Consider the following 21,042-nt stretch of genomic DNA (forward strand, 5'->3'; position numbering starts at 1 on the left):
ACTGAATTAGATCAAGTGCTCAGTGGCTCAGGGCTCAGGCTTCCCACTCTGCCGCCTTCCCGCCCTCATCAATGGCTAATTAATTAGACCATGCAAAGGAAAACAGCTTTTAAAAAAGGACACAAAAAGACCCACCGAGATCTGTGGTTGAGAATGTCTCAAATGGCTTCAGAAAGAGCTGGAACCCGAGCCCAGCTCCTTCTCACCCTTAGTGAGCACCCCAGCATTATGGAATGGCCTGGAAGGAGTCCCTTCCAGGCAGGGTGTCTGACATCTGGGCTGGATTCATGCTTCCTGAAATGCTTCATAATGATGAGATAAATAGTGCAGCTGCTCAGGGGCAGGGATCCTGCCTTATAGGTGGCTGACAGATTGAAAATTGGGTGTTTAATTATGTGCTGGAAAACTGATAGAGTTACACTCCTAGAGGAAGTGTAGGTGCCCTGGGGCACAATTTGGTTCAGATCTCAGCTAAGAATGAATTTTGAAGACTTGTTTGTGGAGAGAGGTGGGAAATTGGTGATACTTCTGTGGTCACCTCCACAGAGGCACATAAAGTCTGGAGTGAGATCCAGTTCATTTAAACACTGCTTAGCTAGGATGAAAAGAGACAGGACATCCTGACAGTGACCCACTCCTGCTGCCATGTATTGCCTACACCTGTTCATGATCCTTTGCACCACAGCCAGGCTTTGACACTTAGTTTTGGCTGCCCAGAGAAGCCTCCTTTCAGCGGCACTAGGGTTTCTCTCCGTGCTGTATGCTGTGTGTACGTCACCATCTTCCAGCTGAAGAAAACCCAGAAGTTACTTCTAATGACAGTCCTCCAGTCCCACCAGTGCCATGACAGCCCTGTTTTCAGAGGAGGGTTGGAGGCTTCAGATCCTAAAAAAGAAAGAGATGCCTAGCTCTAGTTTCCCACATATTTCTCTTGAAGAAGCAATTACGTGATGTGTACTGGGTTCTCCTTTGCTAAAGCCTCCTGTGTATAGGGTTGCCCTGGGTGAGGAGGGGCTGTGAAGCTAAACTGACACCGGGCTGGGCTGGTCCCTGGGAGCTGAATCACAGAGGAGGCCCCAGGGGAGGGGAGTGTGGGCCACAGCTGGGAAGCTGGCTCTGGGTCTGCCTGGCCCTACCTTCTGCTCCTTCTGGGGCTTCTTTTCGGACCAGAAACAAAATGTGATGAGACTCCTTTTCCCTCTCAGGTACTAGAATAAAACAGCTGGGAGCAAATGTGGGATGGTGGAGAGCAGGCAGGTACCAATTCCTCCTTGGAGCCAGAAGGACTAAGGGTTTGGGTTGGAGAGTACAGGTGTGTCTGTGGAGAAATATGAATCTTCTTCTGCCTTCCTACAGCCCCATCATAAAGCAAGGTCCCATGTGGGAGCCTTGGCCTGCTCCCTGCCAGGCCAAAGAAGCGCTTGGCACTTGCCTGCTTTGGACTCCTATATTTCGTAGCGTGAAATATGATCCACAAAGCACCATGGCCCTGTAGGGATGTGTACAATTATGGTCTGGCAAACAAGAAGCCATCTACATGGGTCAGCAACACCCTGGGCCTCCTCTCACTGAAGGGGTTTGTAGGATTGGGCTTGCCTCAGAACACAAGGCTGAGGGAGACAGTGGTATGGGGCAACCACCCCAAAGCATCTTGCCAAGGAAGGGCCTGGAGCAGAGGGAATGAGGGGGAAAAATCGGCAAGACTTGCAGGTTGTGGAGCTGGGGACAATGCACCCAGGGGGCGTGCATCACCTCCCTGCTAAGGTTTCAAAGATGGGAGATGTATAAAATTAATCAGTGAGGAAAGCAGTGAGGGCATCAGCTCAAATTCGGTGTTTTGCTTGGCACGGGAGCCGGCACTAGTGTTAGTGGCTCCATCCCACCAGCTGGGCCAGGGCTTGCGGTTTCCCGGGGAGTGGCGTGGCTCTGAAGGAGGGCTGGGAGACCGGGGAGCAACCTCTGCCTCGGTGTCCCGGGCCGGCCGTGCCTCGCCGCGAAGCCGAGAGCGTGAGGCTGGGCAGCACCGCGCTCCCGCCGCATCCCGTGCCGGGCGCTGCCGGGCCCGGGGAAGATAACAGCGGCCCTGCGTGCTGCGGGGAGCGTCCGTGGGTGGGAGGGGGGTGTCCTTGGGGGGCAGGGGCGATAACAGCCGTACCCTGGACTCCCCTTCCGTGACAGGGACCGCCCCTGCCCGGCCCGCGCCGTCGGGGCCGTCCTGCGGATGCGCGCTGCCGGTGACTCACGGCTCCCGTGATCAGGTCCCGGCCGTCCCAGGCGGGACATGCCAGCAGGGGCCGGGCACAAGCGCTCTGCAGGCAGCCTGGGCGCCCTGGTGCGGCAATCTTTCTCTGTGGCATTTAAAAAAGATAATAAAGTAAGGCAAAATCAAGTAAAGAAAAGTAATAAACTAAACTAAAATAAAATCCAACCAAAGCTCTTTCCTTGACCATCAGAGGTGTGCCAGCCACTGGACCTGAGAGACTAGGGACACCCTCACAAGCCTCTGGCTGCAGAAACCTCTGGTGTATCATACGACTTTTTTTTCTTCTTCCCTGTTTACGTCCCTGTTTCCTGAAGGGGAACAGAGCCGTGTGAACTCAGGCCTGGCAGCACCTGTGCAAAGGGGCAGGGCCTGCCGGGGCCGCAGGGCCGGCCCGTGGCGGTGCTGGTGCGGGCGACTGTGCCCCGGCCAGGCACAAGGTGCCCCCTTCCCTCCCAGTCTGCTTTCTTCCGAGCAACGCGAATCCGCTCGGGAGCGAGCGTTCAGCATCTAACCCCCTCCTAGAGGCATGTGCTTAAACAAGACGAGTGTCAACCCCAGGATAAAAGTATTGGGTTATTCTGCAAGGTAATCTACATCAAAGCCTCGGGGGTTGCCGGCTTGAAAAGATCCAAGATGTTTTCTAAGTCCTTATCATGTCTGTGCTTAGGGGGAGTCATAAATTCCACAGGTCGGACTAACTAACACACGATTCCTCCTTCCCTTCTCTCTCCATGGCCGTCAAAGGGCTTTCAAGGGGGCTTTTTTTTTTTTTTTTTTCTTTACCTTGCAAACAGCGCTCCCGGTTCCGTGTAGTTAAGGTGGAAGGAGACGGGAAGATCTCTCCCCCATCCCACCCCAAGATTCCCCTAAATCACAGAAAAATAAATTATTTCAACCACAAAACTAGTAGAAATAAAGACGGTGAATCCGCATCCCCGCAGGGCTCCCGCCGAGTGGGAACAGTTTGTGGAGGAGGGATCGCGGGTGCTGCGCGGCGCTCGGCCCTTCCCGTGGCTTATGGGGACGTCGCTGACCTGGGACGGGGGTCTCGAGCTGTGCTGCTCGAGCCATTATCCCCCAGTCCGCGCCAGCTCCGTGGCCCGAGGCGACGATGAGCGCTGGCTCCGCAGCTAGGTGATGCGAGCACCGCCTGCCCGGAGTCCGAGGGCCCGGCAGCGGGCATAGCGCCCTGCCCCCGGCACTTCCCCGCAGTCGTACCGCTGCCCTGACTCCCCCCGGAATAATGTCGGTAATTATTTTTTCAGATCAAGCAGCAAGGCTGAGGCTGAAGGAGGAAGGCGGGGAGCCCGGCGTCTGCCCAGGAGGCAGCCCTGGGTGAAACAGCCCTACGGGGGAAATATCGGGGTCAGCATGGAGACGCGGGGGAAGATATTTCCTTGCGAACGGTGTCCCCCATCCGGCACTTGTCACCTTGAGAGGCGTTGGGTCGCAGTTCCCTGCTCAGGATCTAACTAAATAGGAAAAAAACGGAGGAAGCAAAAAGAGAGAGATCCGGCCTTCGCCCACGCTCCAGTGTCGGGGTCTGGTCCCAGGGTCCCCAATCCTCTCCCGGCTCTGCCGCTCTGGGCCGGAGCTAAAGAGAAAACCCGAGACGAAAGCAGAGAGGGAGTGGGCAGAACGGAGAGGAGAAAAGGGGTGAAACCCGGCCGAGAGATATAGCCTCTCTCCCCAACCTCCTTGAGAAGCCCCGATAGCTGGGTAGGGCCGGAGGGGGGACGAATCCTGTGCCAGTCACAATGAAAACAAGCCCGAAGAGCCGCAAAGCCATCTAGGAGTGCGCGCATCGGGATCCCGCTTATTTTGAGACAAGAGTTTCCCGGGGCAGCGTGTCCCCATCCCCAGCAGCTGCCACGGGTCGCGTACGAGGAGCAGCTGCGCGGCGGCAGAGGATGCTCCGGAGCATTTATCCGCGGGGGAAGAGAGGACTCGTCCCCATCTCGCCGCCGACCCGGGTTAGGGTATGGCTGGTGGGGCCCGGTCTCCCCAAGTTCTCCCCGTACTCGGAGGGCAGCTGGGATCACTATCAGAACTGCAAAGTAGCAGCGCAGCGCTCTGGCTGCCATTCCCGGTAGTCGCGGTGCTGCCTCGGAGCCTTATCCTGATCCTTCACCGAAGACCCAGGATTCTCATCCGACCCCGCGGCCGACGGCCCCCAGCCCGGACAGCTCGGGCTGGCGTCGGGTGTCACCCCAAAAAGCTGTCACCTGCCTGCCAGGGATTCTCTGATGGAGCTTTAGACACTGAACCGGGCTGTTTCGGGGTTGATCAGGGTTGTAGTGTGTTTTATTACAATATCTCCAGAGTTTTGTCGTTTTAATGGCCCCTTTCTCCATTTATGGCATCATCAAACTCACATCTGCATAGATCGGCTCTGTCGGTGCTTATCGGGAGAGGCTATTACATTGAAAGGACAGAGCATTTCCTTTCCAGAGTTACATTTCAGTCTCCTGCTGAGACAGCGGTGAGAGCTCCAAGCCCCTCTCCCTCTTGTCGTTATCCAACCGTCGGGGCGGGGGGAAAGTGTCATGATGGGAACAGGCAACACAGAGAGAAATTCCCTCCAGAGAAAGCGTCTGGCAGGCATCTCTGCATCCCTGCTGCTGTGCTGCTGTTATCGCAGGGTCGCAACCGCGGCCGCCTGCGACCCTGCGAACAAGTGACTGTGTGGGCGCAGGCATGTGTGCAGGGTGGGATACCCCGTTCCTCGCATCCGGAGCATCCACAGCGGCTCCGGGGGGGCCGTCTGTGGCCTCTTGCCCAGGAGAGATGCTCCATCCTTTCCTACATGAGCGTCCTGGTCTCCCAGGGCCACTGACACTGGAACCTTTCGGACATTTTGAGAGAGGTCACTGAATTACTCCCACTGGCGTTAAAGCACTGCTCCGCGTCAGCCCCACCCTCAGCTGCAACGATAGAACAGGGGGAATGAGAGGGAGATTTTCAGAGAGTGGGTTCGGGATATCTGCCTTTGCAGAGCTGAAATGCGCCCTCAGCTGCAAGACGCCCCGTCTCAGTGACACTCCACAGTGTGCAGAACAGCCACCCACGTGGAAAGAAAAATACCCCTGGGACACGACCACGTGGATCTCTGTATGTAGTACCCGGGACACGGGTGTCCGGGACAGCGCGGGGCCCGTTGGGGGACCCCCGGTAGGACCGAGCCGCAGCCGCCCCAAGGGACCGGAGAGCCGGTGAGAATGGCTGAGGCGGTGCTGCGCTGCTCCGGCGGAACGTGCTGGGAAAACGGGGGGACGTTCCCGTCCTCATCCATTTTTTCTCGGCGGGTGAAAGGTTTCCTCGCTGTGTCATGGGAAAAGATGCGAATATGCAAACGTCGTTTCGCATTGTCCCCGCTCAGGGTGAAAAGTTAAAGCATAAAAGCGGCGGGGGGAAGCTGAGAGGGGGTCGCCTCTTCAAAGGGGACTGGCTGGGCCGGGGGAGCCGGCTGCCGCTTGCCTGGGAGCCGCCCTTCCAGGGCCAGCATTTCCAGAGGGTTTCCAAGGAGTCGGGGAGGGAAGAAGTGAGTGTGCCCGGAGGGACAAGCCTTCGGGTTCCTCGCGGGTTCGGCCGCGCTACAGCGAGGGAATCGCCCAGTGAGGTGGCAGGCTTTGGGAGGAGGTTGATGGTTCCCTCCTTGAGGAAAACCATCCCCTGCCTCGGTCCCAAGCCCCCCCCCCCCCCCCCCCCCCCCCACCGCGCGGCGGGATGATCCGGCCTCGCTCCAGGTGGATCTGAGGACAGAGGGTGTTTCAGACGAAGGCACCCCCAGTCCTCGTCCTTTCCCGGACCTGCTGGGCGCGCCCAGCCTCGAATCTCTGCAGGCACACGCGGAGGAAGGAGACAGCGCCCTTGGAGGGGGGGATTTCTCCTCTTACCTCGCCTTCATCGCCCATGACCGAGTGGGAGCGGGAGCGGGTGGGAAGCGTTTTAGAAAAAGCAGTAGGCCGTCGCGATGGGGTTTGTTGCTTAAAACAACCACGACAAAATAGCTTTGTGGATTTTTAATCAAAACTCCCTCCTCTTCCGCCCCTTCCCCACCCCCCCACCTCCCAGCCCCAAAGCACAGAGAAGAGCTGGCTAAAGTGCTGCCTAGAGATCGGCCGTGATACACGGCTCCCATATTCCCACCCTCGCCCTTAGATCTCCCTCTCTGTCTTTTGCAAGTCTCTTGATTTCATCCTTTGAACCTGTGATTGGAGGTTAAAGTGCACCAGGTTGCAATGGAAGGAGGAAGCTCTTAAACAATAAAGGCTTGAATATTTAGCTGTGATCAGGTCGCTGCCCTCTCCTTATCTTTTTAAATGCAAATCGTCTTTTAGGGGTAGTAGCTATATACCCAGCGCCTCTCCACGTCACCTGCCTTTGGTGTGTCTGGGCCATTACTAATAGAGCCTTGTAAACAATCGTTAATCATGTAAGGACTGCCGGCCATTGGATTCGGACCGGGAGCGCGGAGGAGCGCGGAGCGCAGCGCGGGGCCGCGGCCCCTCCGCCTGCCCCCTCCCCGCCCCGGGCAGCCCGGCCCCAGGCAGCAGCAGGCGCGCCGCGGCGAGAGCCCCGAGCAGCATGTGGAGAGCCGCCGCCGGGGCCCCGCCAGCATGTACGTGAGCTACCTCTTGGAGAAGGACGGGCCCATGTACCCCGGCCCGGTGCGGCACTCGGGGGGGCTTAACCTGGCGGCGCAGAACTTCGTTGGTGCCCCGCAGTACGCGGATTACGGCGGGTACCATGTGAACCTCGACGGCGCCCAGTCCCCCGGGCCGGCCTGGCCCGCGCCCTACGCCGCCCCGCTCCGCGACGACTGGGGCACCTATGGCCAAGGGGCGCCGCCGGCCTCCGGCGCCGTCCACGGCCTCAACGGGGGCTCCCCCGCCGCCCCCATGGCCTACAGCCCCGCCGACTACCACCACCACCACCACCACCCGCACGCCCACCACCACGCCGGCCCCGCGCCCCACTGCTCCGCCGGGGTCATGCAGCCCCTCAACGCCGCCAGCGCCGCCGCCAGCGCCGCCCCCGAGCCGCTGTCCCCCGGTGGGCAGCGCCGCGGCCTCTGCGAGTGGATGAGGAAGCCGGCGCAGCCCCCGCTCAGCAGCCAGGGTAAGTGCGGGACGAGGCCGGGCGGGCCGGGGGCTGTCCCTCCGACGACTCCCCCGGGGCGCAGCCCGCTCCCCGTACCCCGGGCGGCCCGGCAAAGCCTTTTCTCGGGGAGAGCTCCCCGAAACAAACCCGCCCGAGGGTCGGTCCTCGGGAGAACAGGACTCCCGGGCTTAGCCGGCAGCCAGTCCGCGCTGCTGGGTGCCGGGCCGGCAGCGATAGGAGCGGCGTTCCGCCGGTGCGCAGCCGCTGCCGTCCCCGGAGGCTCAGTGCCCGGGGGTGCGCTCCGGCGGAGCAGGGTGGAATGGCCCGGAGCCCGAGGAAACGCTCGCTCTTCCTCCCACTGCTCCGCTCTCCTGCTTATAGCCACTTAGAAGATTTTTATAACCAATTATAGTCATATAAATCATCGGCCGGTGTCGCTCCGCATTTGTTTCTGAGTCACTGGGCGCCTGCCCTTTATTAAGGTCTCCGTGCGGCCAGGCCTCCCGAGCGACGGCGGTGGCCACTTGCCCGCCCGATCCCTGCGGGCCGCGCCGTGCCCCCGGCCGGGCCGTGCTGGGCCGTGCGAGGGCGTGCCCTCCCGGGTCAGGCCGTAGCCGGCGCCGCGCTCCCTTGTGATGTTAATACCCCCGCAGACCCCCTCTTTTATTCCCACGGTGCATCTGCCAGGGGACATGCGTGTCCCGCGCTTTGATATACACCTTCCACGAGTGCTATCTATCCTATCCTATTTTCTTTTTTTTTTCCTTTTTTTTTCCTTTAAAAAAATGTTTTAAAATATTTATATATAGTGGCTGGGGAAAAAAAAACAAAGAATGACGACGTTCGCAGTGAATAATGATATGGCATTCCCCTCTCATCCCCTGCCTTGCGTGACCGACGGCAGGGCCGGCGGGGGTTCCCCGGTAGGCCCGGAGCGGGAGCCCCGGCTACGCCTGTGGCCGCCGCGCCCCCGGAGAAAAGCCTCGGTGCCCCGGTGCCGACCGCTGGCACAGCCGCGTCCCTGGTGCCGGTGGCGGTGCACCTCTTACAGGCCCACCGCGCTTCCCACAGCAGCCCATGGTATTCCCACAGTTTGGGCTTGTGCGGTGGTGGCCGGTCCCTTGTCTCCATTCAAATTCTGCCTTTGGAGCCAGTGTTTATGTTAATGTGCAGAGCTGGGGGGATGAAAGCGCCTGCCGCCATTTGTTCAGTAGTGGTAATTCAAACAGAATGTGGCTGTCATTAAGGCTTTGAGAAGGGTTTTTCTTTGATAAGATCTCCTTGTCCTGCATTGTTTGGGATTGTGTTCCCTATTCACTGGCTCTGGGGAGTTTTCTCTGATCAGGCTTGTATCTTTACAGGGTGCTTTTGTTGTGGTTTGCAGAGAGTTTACCTGAACAAAGTCAGCCTGCTAGCCATTAAGCACCTTGGGGGCAGAGACTCCCCGCCTCGGCTCCCTGGAGAACGGGAGGGCCGGGGACACAACCAGTTAAACAAGAAACCTTCGGGAAAAAGGAGGTCACCGACTGCGGCGATGCACTCTCCCCGGCTGCTCGCTGGGATTCGCCTACGGATTCCATTGCGTTTTCGGTGTTTGGTTTGGGTTTTTTTGTTCGTTTGTTTGTTGGCTTGGGGTTTTTTTAACTCTGAAGTTGCACGTCACACTTCCAGGCTTTCCAAGAAATCCCCTTAGCTCCCATGCCGGAACAGAAAATGGGGAGCTGGGCCGGTACACGAGTGGTTCCCTGCGACCGCTCCCGATTCTCCATCCTTAGATCGCTGTTTCTCTTCTAGAAACGAAATCACCGTGCCCTGAACGGGCCTTTTCTCTCTTTCCCTTTTCCTGTTTCTCTATAAGAAGTTTATTGTCGCTCGGGAAGGCAAAACAAAACCAAAAGGCCAACAAGTGCGCAGTAAAGTTGTCTCCGTGCAAAGCCGGGGTGTGCGGTGGGGCCAGGGCTCCAACCGGGGCTGGGAGCCTGCGCCCATGTCTCCAAGGAGCTGCGGGACGTCTCCTCTCCTCTGCTGTGCTCAGCAGAGCCCAGGGCAGGGGGAAACGAGTAGCCAGCTCGGGAGGGGGGGGATAGGACTGCTCCTGATCGCTCTGCACCGCAGAGAGGATGGCTGCGGTCAACTCTGCCCTTTGGCTTTGACTTTCTCAACCCTGGCTTTGTGCTTCGCAGTTAAAACCAGGACGAAAGACAAGTACCGCGTCGTGTACACCGACCACCAGCGGCTGGAGCTGGAGAAGGAGTTTCACTACAGCCGCTACATCACCATCAGGAGAAAAGCGGAGCTGGCCTCCAACCTGGGGCTGTCGGAGAGGCAGGTCTGTCCCGAGAGTGGCGCTCCCTACGCTCACCACGTGTGGCCGGGCTGCGCGGGGGCAGGGATGCGCGGGACGGGGCTGCGCGGGGGCGGATCGCGCGCGGTTGGGATGCGCTCTCGGTGAGAGCCGCTGAGAGGGGGATACATCCCCGGCGAACCGCTCCCCCTCACTCCCCTGTCCACCCCCCGGCAGGTGAAAATCTGGTTCCAGAATAGGCGTGCGAAGGAGAGGAAGATCAACAAGAAGAAGCTGCAGCAAGCGCAGCCCGGCGGCGCGGAGCCCCTCAGCCCCAGCGCCTCATTGCAGGGTCCCGCGGCGGGGGCGGCCGCCGCCGGGCTGGGCCCCGGTGCCCCGCAGTGACAGCGGCCGGGGACAGCGGCGCAGGGGCTGCTGCAGGACGCAGCGGATCGGGCCGGGCCGGGGGGCACGGTGGGAGCGGCCCCCCGATGCACTACACCGCCCCGCGGGGCCGGCCGTGTGTACAGGTGTACAGTGTATGTGTCTCGTCGTCCGGGGGAAGCGTGTCCATCGCTTTATTAATATTATTATTATTATGTTCGGGTGCTTTTTTTACCCTGGAATTTGTTAGATAAAGTGGGGGCACTGCCCGCCAGTCAACCCCCGGTATATCTCAGGGATCGGTCCAAAAGACCTTAGAAATGTTGTTGGGCTAATGATGAATTTTAGCAGGAAAAAAAAAATTAAAGCACATTTTTTTTTTATTTTATATTTTATTTTATTTTCTTCTTGCAACCATGAATATGCAATATGTTCATTCTGCCCTAAGGGTCAGAGCAGACAAGATAAGGGACTGTTTAAACGTTCAGAAGTGAATTGCTTAACGTTAGACACTTGTAAAAGAGCCCATAAATCCAGTGCAGATAGTCATCCATCCAGATTTATTAGCTGCAGTGCAGAAAAATTGAAAGAATTTCATCCCTTCTGAAAAAGGTGTCCTGTCATGCTGGAGTGAGGAGCCTTGTTTGCATGTGCAATGTCCCCTTGGTTAAACTATGTGCTGTTTCTCACATCCTTATAATTTCTGTCCTTACAATTTCTGTCTTGTTGGCGGGAGGGGGCGGGAGGGGAGGGGGGGGAATGTGTTTCAGTTGATATTCCAAAATTCCCTTGATTTTATCAGCTTTATGTAAGCTTCATCACAGCTCCGTCAGAAGCAGAAATCCTCGGAGGAACTCTGCTGTATCAGAGCCTACTTTGCACAGGCTGTGGCCCATTTCCACATGCTGGCTAGATGGAGGACACCAGGGTGGAGATGCCAAACGACTCACTTAGACAGAGATGAAAACGAGAAAAGTCCAGCTGATTTGGCCAAATCGCCCTGGCTGTTTGCCATATGTATTTCTTACTTAGGGATGGGAGAAGCCCAGCTGTGAAGTGAGGCCAAGTTGGAGCAGTCGCGCTGCAGCCAGTGCCCTTGGCTGGGTGTGCAGCCAGCTCATGTGGGCCTGCACCTTGGCAGGGATGGGAGCACTGTCCAGCCCCAAACACTTTACGTGGATTATTGATTTCCCCAGGATTTAGGCCCATGCTGTTCAGTTTTTCTCATCAAATTTATTTAAGTTATTCCATTTGCCTTCTTTGAGGTGCTTTGGTTTTTCCTCATTGAAGCTTTTCTTATCTTTTTGTTAAAAGCCAAAGCCAAATGCCAGCAGCATCTACAGAACTACATGGGGAGAATGGTTTAGTCAGGGCCTGACCCTACTGACAAGGCAGCTCTCTCTGCCTGAGGGAACTTGGGGAAATGGAAAGCACCAGCCCCAAAGTCTCTGCACTGCATTTTTTCTGCATGCAGCTCTGTGCCTTGCCAGGCCAGGGGCTGGCCGTCCAACAGCAGACATGTGGCCATGCAGACCTGATCCAGGACTCCTATGCCTGGGAGAAGACCTTGGTGAGAGGCAGCAGCTCTGGTGCAAGGAACCTGCTTGAGTTTCTGCTGCTTATGTGGTCTCTGAAGTGGGTCTGGCCAGGAGGCATGGGTGCAGCACCAAAGCAGCTATGCTCATTGCGCATGGGCTTGACACACAGCACGTCCTGCTGGGTCCAATGTTCACGGTTTCCTCCTGATCAGGGGGACGCAGGAGCCAGATTCATCCTTCTGCGACTCTAAAAGGCCCTTGGATTGTTCTGGAGGAGCTGCTGGGGACAACGAAAGCTGAGCAGCACCCAAAGCGAGGGTTTTGGTTCTGCAGCAGCAGCCCTAAACCCGCGCAGAGCGGTTGCACCAGGGCTCTCTGAGCTAGAAGGGCTTTGCAGGCACCACGACCCACTCCTCCCTCTGCGCTGTCCCCGGGCTCGAGGGCTCTCGGGCGGCAGCAGCCAGGGCGCAGCAGCCCCGGGCGGGGCCGCTCCTTCGAGGATGTCCTCTGGAGCCCGGGGCCACCCCCGCAGCATTGATCCCAGCCCGGCTGCTGCCGGAGCTGCTGCGCGTTGCTGCGATACGCCTGTCAATAAACCCTGTTTGGATTGTGGAGCAGAGCGCAAGGTTTGTTTGTTTAGTGGTTAGAGGTTCAAAAGTCGGCATTGTCCCACTGCAAATGAGCACAAGTTTTTTCTCCCTAAGGAAAAGCTGGCTCTGCTGAGTGGGAGGGAGAGATATCGGTGGGCCCTTTTATTTGCTTCCAGGAATAATTAATGGCAGTGAGAAAAAAGATGACCACGGAGTTATGAAAGACCATCAATAAGTAAATTAATCACAAAGGCTCTGGGGGTGTAAGAAGTGCTGCTTGCTGTGGTTTTGTTGGCATTGGCCCATGCCCATGGGGCTGGGGTGACACGGAACTGGCAGAATCCAGGACTCCTTACTGCAGTGGTGGCACACAGTTGCCCCTGGCACCAGCCCAGTCATGGCAACATTTGGGACAGTCCCTGTAATCTTTCAGTAGTGTGCTTCGTGGGTTAGGGTTTTTTAATGCTGGAAGTGTGAAAATTTCTTTCTTGCATGTAGGACTTTTGAGAAAGAGAGCTGCCCTCATTAAGGTGAGCTGCTTGATGTCCACAGAAGTTTTTCTCCTAAAAGTTCATTAGAGACATACAAACAACCCCGACCCCTTTTAAACATCCCCATTCCAGATCTCTTGCTCTCTCTGTTAGCAAGCATTCATTTTCTGAGCTCTCCTCAAATCCTTGACTCTGGCAATGCAGAACTCAAATTTCTGAGTGTAAGAAGCAAGCAACCAAGCAAATCATATCCACTCCAATTTCAAATATGTCCCATCTCCCGTCCCCAAGCTAGCAAACCACCAACCTTCTGTCTTCCTTTATATTCCTCATGCACCATAAAGGAGTGTGACAAGGAACAAATTGGGTAGCCTGTTTATTTGAGTGGGTATTTACGTGCACCTGGATCAGTCCATAGCTGAACCATGACATTGAACTAGGTCTGTTTGTCAGAGGTGACCCCCCTGATCAACCCATGGGTGTTTTCACTTCACACAGAGCTCCATGCTGTCCTGCAGCAGAAAGCCAAGACAGATTGATGGGGCCCAACAGGTCAGAGCTGCTGCACCTTGCTCGCCTGACGTGGGCTGGAGCAGAAGTCCATGAAAAAAAATCCAGGAAATAGAAAGTTTGGCCCCAAATTTGCAGGATGGAAGTCCCCTGCTCTCCCTCTCTTGTCAGATCTTCCTGCTTCTATCACTGTACAATAACAAACCAATTAGGATTCCTTCTCTTGGATTAACTCTTAGGCAAATACCAGTTTCTCAAGAAAGCTCTTTGAGTTTGGGGCAAGGGACAACAATATGTGTCATAACCCACCATGGGAAGAACAGTAAGGTCCTTAGAGGACTTGAATGGCATCTAGAGCAAATGTCTGCTTCCTCCTATCTGAAGTATCTTTTAGGAGCACTTCATGTGTCCTCAGTCTGATGGCTGAGCACTCTGGATCTGCAGGATGAAGACAGTAAGCTTTTTTAAAAAATAGTAAAAATAAAAATCTTACATTAGGAGTAAGCAACAACTTCTGATATATTCTCCATCCAGCTTTTCGCCCACACAAGTGACCTCTGTGAGACAGGCTGTTTCCATCTGTGGATGAAGCAGTGGCTAGAAGCACATACCACAGCCATCTAACAGAGGGCAGAGCCCATCCTTCAGAAACAGAAGGGGGTTTGCTAAGGCTGACTGAAATCATGGCTCCAGAGGACTGTGTGAGGCCATAGGTTTCTCTTTGCTACTCCATCAGCAGCTGGTGTGGAAGAGGAAATCATGAAGCATACAATTCTGTTGACACAGCTCTGCTGTGTCATAGCCAAAATTCATGACCAATTACTTTCCCTCGGTCCCACACAAGTAATGGAGCTGTGTGCTGAAGTTTAGAGCAGACAGAGCTGAAAGCAAACCTTGAATTGATGCCAGAGAAGCAGCACTGGAGGCCTTCCAGGAAGCAAACAGCTTGTAAATGGTAACAAAAGTCAGCAGGACACAAGTCCATGGAGAGCAGTCCAGCTGCACAGGTAGCTCAGTGAGAGGACAAGGCCACCTTGGAGTGAGAGGTCATGAGATGTGTGGCCTGGTGCAGCAGAGTACAGGTGCCAAGGAGGCGCATGCTAGGAACCTCCCTAGCAAAACAGCTCTGGTTACTGTCAGAAAGCCATGGCAGAGAAGTGTCAGGAACCTCTGGGGACAGATGGGAACAAGCTCTCCCAGAAGCCTTAGCAGCCTTCTGGGCTTTGCTCCAGAACAGCTCTTTGATGGAGCAGGATGTTCCCGCTGTCCTTGCTGATGAGGAAGGGCTGTTTCCTTCTCACCTACATGTTCTGCCATGCTGTGACTCAGGTGAACACAGTTTCTTCTAATTAATGTCACAGCTTCTGCAATGCCCCCAGTTCCATTCTCAGTTTTTGACACTTTCAGATGTCAAACTTACCCTCCTTGAAAGAGGGCAATGGAGAACTACTTGCAAAGAAACAGGAAAAATTCGAGCTATTCACAAAAACAAACAGTTTGTTGCCAGGAGACTGGAATTAGAGACCTGGGAATCCCTTTCAAGCCCTGCATTTTTAATTGAGGTATCATCTGTTTTGGGATGACACCCACTGGATCCCCTTGCTTCAAAGTAGGTACAGGAAAACATAGGATGAAAACTCATGGATGATTCTCATTACATGTTCACACAGATGTCTAGATACCAATCTGTGGCATTCAATATGCTCCAGTCCAGTTAACCATTGACAAGTAACAGGAATAATTTTCTCTTTGCTTCTAATTTCCTCTAATTAAAATACTAACTAAGCTAATATAAAATCGAATGTAATCTGTATAATAGATAACCTATTTAATGTAATATCTAACCTATTGGTCCAGGTAGATGTTTTGATTCAATTTTTCAAATTAAGGAAAGTTCATCATTACCTTTCTTAGGTGTGCTCCATAGAATCATATCATAGTGTGGGTTGGAAAGCACCTTTAAAACTCATCTAGAACCTACTGCCCTGCAATGAGCAGGGACATCTTCAAATGGATCACGCTGCTCAGAGCCCCATCCAGCCTGACCTTGAATGTTTCCAGGGATGGGGCATCCACCCTTCTCTGAGCAATCCATGCCCTTTATGCCCGCTCAGAGAAACAAGTTCCAGTGTTTTGTCACTCTCATTGTAAAAATTTCTTTCTTATATCTGGTATAAATGTAGCCTCCTTTAGTTTAAGTCTCTAACAGCTCATTTCCAACCCGCTGATCCCTAGCACTTGAGTTGGACTGAAGAAAATTAGAAAGATGCCAAATGTAACATCTACCCCTCAGTGCCCCCACAGCCAGCTGCAACAGGCAGGGTTGGGGGAACAAAACCACTGCTTTTAGTGCCATTCCAAAGAAGAGAACAAGCCAAACAGAACACATGAAACTTCCCTGCTTTCAGCATTCTTCTTCCCTTAGTCACCCAGGTATTTTTGGGCAGCTGTCGCAAGTTTGTGCAGTTTTGTTTTTGAGTCAGATCCTGTTCCCCTGACATGTCTTGCTGCCTTCCACAGAGTCACAGCCTGTCCTACAGATAACTTGCATAGACCCAAAGACCTTTGTGAGAGAAAAACTGCCTTATCTCCTGCATTCTTTGGAAAGGGATGTTCCTCACTGTCCTGTCCCTTCCTCTGCTGGCAGACAAGACAAGCTTTCAGCCCTGGAAACCGAGATTGCTTGTGGTCTAATTTTTCCATGCCATGGTATGACCATGCAAACAGAAAGATTATGTAAGGCTACAAGACTTGCTTGGTCTCTTGCCTCCCTGAGTGACAACAGCTAGGGCTTTCAACAAAGGCTTGCTTGTAATCAAGTCCTTGGAGAACATCCTGATGCAGAACTCAAACAGAAACCAGGTGCATGATTCAGGGCACTCCACGATCAGGTGGGTCTCAGGATTTTTAAGATCACAATTCTGCTTTTAGGCACCTCGAGTGCAGTATGGGCAAGACATGGACACCAAGCGGCCTTCTGACCCTCCAAAGGCATTTAAACTCCTAAAGCAAGCAAGAGTCAAGAGGCATAAGTATCCAAGATTTTTCTTCCTTCTTCCAGAGTTTGAAAATGAGCCAATTACTCTCATGGAGATTGCTGGAAGTGATATAAAGAGCAGTGCAACAGTTAACTACTAACGTTCCTTTAAAGATGACTCAAGCTTTTGATTATATACTCTCTTGATCTAGGGATTTTTTTTGTTATTTGTAAAATTTCAGGTGAGATGAAATTTACATTGGTGAGAATCATTTCCTATCCATAATACCAAAGAATTTTTATTCCAGCTTAAAATAAAAATGTGCTCTTTTAAGAATAATCAAATCACTCATTTTTCATACATTTTAAGTGCATAAGTGTATGTAGTTTTTCTGGCAATTATGCTTATTTTTTTAGATCTTCTTTCATCCCCACCAAGGCCCTTATATACGTATACAGAGGTGGAGGTAGAGCTAAACATGGAGATCTGAAAATGGGGCTCTGAAAACCTTGCACAACTACTCCCAGGAATGTAGTGACTCAGAAGAAAAAGCGACTTTCTCTTATCAGGAGCGTGTTTCTTCCTCGAGGACTTCAATCTAGAAACATGATCCTTTTTCTGTTCCCAGTAACGACGTCCTGCTCTTCCAAGGCCAGAGCAACACTTTGGACCTACTCTTTCATCCTCAGTCACTCCCTCACCAGTCTCCTATCGTGGCTCCAAAGGTGTTTTCCATCCTCAGAGGCTTGGTCTCTGCTGACGGCTCCTGCCGGTAAAACATGCTCTTTGTTATCTCTTTGCCTGTGGGCACACGTTCCTGAATTGGAGCAGGAAAACATCGACACTGGCCCAAGGACAGCAGCTGCTCCAGCAGGGGCAGATGGGGCTGGAATGGCGAGGGTCCAGCAGTCCAGCAAAGTCTGTGGTGGTTCAGAGTCTGGGGGGATTCAGCCTGCTCCTATGCACATCCCTACTCAGGTGTACTACCATGGACACCTGAAAACCTGCCTCCTTCCCTCTTGGCCTAGGAAAGTGCTCCTATATGCTCCATGGGCTGGAACCTACTATCACACAAATATCCTGGTCCTGACCCCCGAGAGACAGCAAAATTCAAGTGTAGAAGGAGAAAGAAAAGAAGGAATTTTCCTGTCTCAGAGATAAGGAGATTATTTCTGCCATGGTAAGGGAAAGAGCAGGGGCTGCAGTGCCAAGTGCTCCAGGAGGCAGGGGATGTCCTCAGTGGCACCTGCTGCCTCCCTGCTGAGAGGGAGCCCAGGCACCACTACTGCAGGCAGCAGTGCCACTCACCCCGACCTGGCAGCTGCCTGTGCCTTGTGAGCCTCCCGTGGTCTGCGATGTGCCCTGAGGTCCAGAGCAAAGGGAGAACCTGCCGAGAGGGACACAGCTAAATGCTCCACAGCAGCTTTCAGAGCCCACAAAAAACACAGAAGGAAGGAAGGAGTGAGACCTCAGAAGCCACTGCTCCATTCCAGGTGGGTCCCTCACTGTGCTTCACCATGCCACTCCCCTCCCGGTCCACCCAACCTGTTCAACTCACTGGTCGCTTCCTGACAGTCCAGGAAGAAGCAAGGGCCAGTATGAAGTGTTAGGACCACAGTCAGCACAAAATGATGATTCATGCTGAAGGAAGAAGCAGTGTGTTTTTATCTGACTTTAAATGTTTAACCTCACTCAATCTACTTTTCCACTATGAACATCATGCTCTATGTGTGCTGTTTTATAAAAGTCACAAGACTTTTCTCCCAAATCAGCATGTGCTCAGATCCCTTCAGCAGTGCTCTTCAAATTCAAGCCAGTCCTTGAATTTGTTTTTGAGTCAGATCCTGTTCCTCTGACCCATTCCCCTGACTGTTCCCCTGTCCAGCCGGTTCAGAGGTTCTCAGCCTGGCTCCTAGATACTGCACTGCTCTGGCATCCTGCAGCATCAAACCCCTTGAGCAGAGTACTTGTCTCACAAAGTCAAGATCAATGTAGTTGCATTTCTTCACTCTCATGGAAATTCTCTGAAGTCATTCAGAGCCAGCTTAGGTGACAGAAATCTTCCTTCCTGCAGTCAAGTTGCCCATTCGATAAGCGAAGGTAGGGCTGAATTCCTACATCTGTCCAAACAGATTGGAAAGTGCTAGGAAATATTCCTGGGCACTGCAGCTCAATCAGCTGTTAGTAAATGACTGGCATGGTCCACCGCCAGACGTTGGCTTGGGCCAGCTTTTGCTTGCCCAGGAAACCTCTGGGCAGAGATTTAAAGCCAGGACAAGCAATAGACTGTTTTCAGGATGCAGTTTAGGTACAGCCAACCTGTTCTAGAGGGTAACAGAGAAGTCGCCTGCATTTGGTGACCATTTGGTGACAGCTGGGCTCAGCTCTGAGGGCTGATCTCGGGGCATGCACAACTTACAGGGGTACTCAGAATCCTAAGTGGCACTGAAATCATGTGAGCCATGAGTTCCAGAAAGGCATTCCTGCTTGTGTTTTTTGTAAGAAGACCTGGATACCTGGAGACATGATCACTCCTAGTGAAATGTCCCAGGAGATCCACTCTTTTCTGTTTACTTCCTCACCAGCAAGGCAAAAGCACCAGAACTGGGGTAGATGCTCCAGCTGTGTTGAACTCACAGGACTGATTCCTGATGTTATTGCCAAGATGCTGCCCAGCATTGTGCCTGTGCAGTTGGTAGGGCTGAACCACCACGATGAGGACAGCTGCCAGCACCCACCTGCCAACTCCAGCCCGCTGGCACACTGGCCAAGAGCAACCTGAGCCTTTGGCTTTCAGCAGGGAACTGCCACCTGTCTCCTCACAGCCAAAACTGTTGTCTTTGCAGCATCTCTGTGTTGTGGGGCTGGAATGGGGTCGGGACATGCTCCTAGGAGCATGGGAGGGAGGAAGGGAGAAAGGAAGGAAGGGGAGAAAGGAAGGAAGGGAAGGAAGGGGAGAAAGGAAGGAAGGGGAGAAAGGGGGAAGGGAGGGAGGGAGGGAGGGAGGGAGGGAGGGAGGGAGGAAGGAAGGAAGGAAGGAAGGAAGGAAGGAAGGAAGGAAGGAAGGAAGGAAGGAAGGAAGGAAGGAAGGAAGGAAGGAAGGAAGGAAGGAAGGAAGGAAGGAAGGAAGGAAGGAAGGAAGGAAGGAAGGAAGGAAGGAAGGAAGGAAGGAAGGAAGGAAGGAAGGAAGGAAGGAAGGAAGGAAGGAAGGAAGGAAGGAAGGAAGGAAGGAAGGAAGGAAGGAAGGAAGGAAGGAAGGAAGGAAGGAAGGAAGGGCTGCAGTGTCGTGGCGCCGCGGGCAGGTGGCAGCGTGGCGGCGGCTCCGTCAGGTCCCTCCCGGCTCTGCGCCCTCCCGGCCCCGCCGGGCTCGGGGGGGATGCCCCCGGGGTTCTCCGGGAGGGGGTTGCGTTCTGCCAGCCCCAACATGCCCCGCTGAGTAGCTGCCATCAGCGTCGCGCCTGCGGAGGTGACTCGCAGACATCAGACCTGGCGGTGCGAAATGCGTTTCTGCCTCCGAACTGTGTTACTGTCTTCATCTGACCTCACAACAGGAGTCCGGCACATCCTCCCTCCCCTCCCACCGCTTGTGCCACCACGGATTGATATAAAGGGCTTGAAATCGCTCAGCGTCCATTTCCCACCAGGCAGCACAGCAGCACAGAGCACAATTCCACTTGTCTTCTTTCCTCTGCAGTGTTTTTCCTTTCTTCTGATACTTGTTGCTACTGCAATACAAGACATCAGCCAGTACTGCCATGTAAAACACGACCCCATGGAGCAGAACCTGCCAATGGATGTGGCACCATCTGGAGAGCCCTGGTGGCACTAAAGAAAGCCTTTATATGTCCTACATAAACCATGTTTGAATGGCTGAACAAACCCCTCCTCCTCCTCCTCACTTTTCTATCCTCAGTTCTCCACACTCATCATACCCCTGATATCCTCTTTTACAGCTGCTGTCCAAGAATACAGTACAAAGCTCATTCAAATCAGTCCCATTGGTTGCAGTTAGCTTTGGACCATGGCCTAGATCTCCTTTACTGGCTCTTGGCTTTATGCCTCTTCCAAGCCCTCACTTGGAACCGTCTCTCCCTCTCTGAAGACTCCCTTTCATCAAATTTCCCTTAGTCCTCCTTCTTTCAGGATGTCTCTCTACATTGAGTAAGTGATGGCTTCAGAAAGCACATTGGGATGTAGCAGGGGCCATCTAAGAGATGGCAGAAGATGGAGAGATTCCTGGCAAAGGGGGGTATATTCTGGAGTGGCAGCAGGGAAATTAAGGCGGCAAACAGCCAAGATGTGTCGGGCCTCAAAAGGAAACTTAAGCAAGGCAAGAAACTCTTCTAGTAGCTATGCTGCACCCACGGTCCCACGGGTAACTCTCCTCTCTTCCCTGCCTGCTTCTCTTTGGCCTCCAGATCCTGCAGAAGCTCCTGCTTCATGTCAAAGGCAGTGCAGGTGCAGGTGTGTGGTGAGCTGTTTCCAAAATGAAATACATGACACTTTTTGCAGGATGATGAGTGTTTTGTTGGATCCGTGAGTTGAGCTGTCTCATCGAGCTGCTTCTGTTTGCGACAGAAACAGGAGGCGGAGAGGGAGCACTAGAATTTCAGATTAATGTGAGATGGCACTGCACCCTCAGATAGGAGTGTGACAGCTTTCTGGCTCTTGCCCATCCATTGCTGCTCTCCAACTCTGCCCTCGCCTGATGGTTCCTCCATTTTTATCGTTACTTTCTGCTCCATGTTTTATTCCATGTAGACCTGAAGGAGAGAGGAGGGTTGAAAGCAAACTGCTCCTCTTCTCCTCCTCTCTGCCACTCTTCTGGCTCCCAGCTACTATTCCTTCCGTGTGGCATGGAGGGAAGTACTGTCTGTTTAGTTGTTCCCTTCCTGGGTGTT

General features: G+C 53.8%; 1 protein-coding gene across 1 annotated transcript; it reads left to right on the forward strand.

Moving 5' to 3' along the window:
• The first annotated feature begins 6,882 nt into the window (after nucleotides 1-6,882).
• Nucleotides 6,883-10,055, forward strand: CDX2 (caudal type homeobox 2). Its single transcript, XM_069030462.1, has 3 exons — nucleotides 6,883-7,384; nucleotides 9,550-9,695; nucleotides 9,888-10,055. Exons 1-3 carry the CDS (start codon nucleotides 6,883-6,885, stop codon nucleotides 10,053-10,055), a joined length of 816 nt encoding a protein of 271 aa, XP_068886563.1.
• The last annotated feature ends 10,987 nt before the right edge of the window (nucleotides 10,056-21,042 follow it).

Source organism: Aphelocoma coerulescens, chromosome 1, assembly GCF_041296385.1.
Source record: "Aphelocoma coerulescens isolate FSJ_1873_10779 chromosome 1, UR_Acoe_1.0, whole genome shotgun sequence".
NCBI lineage: Eukaryota > Metazoa > Chordata > Aves > Passeriformes > Corvidae > Aphelocoma > Aphelocoma coerulescens.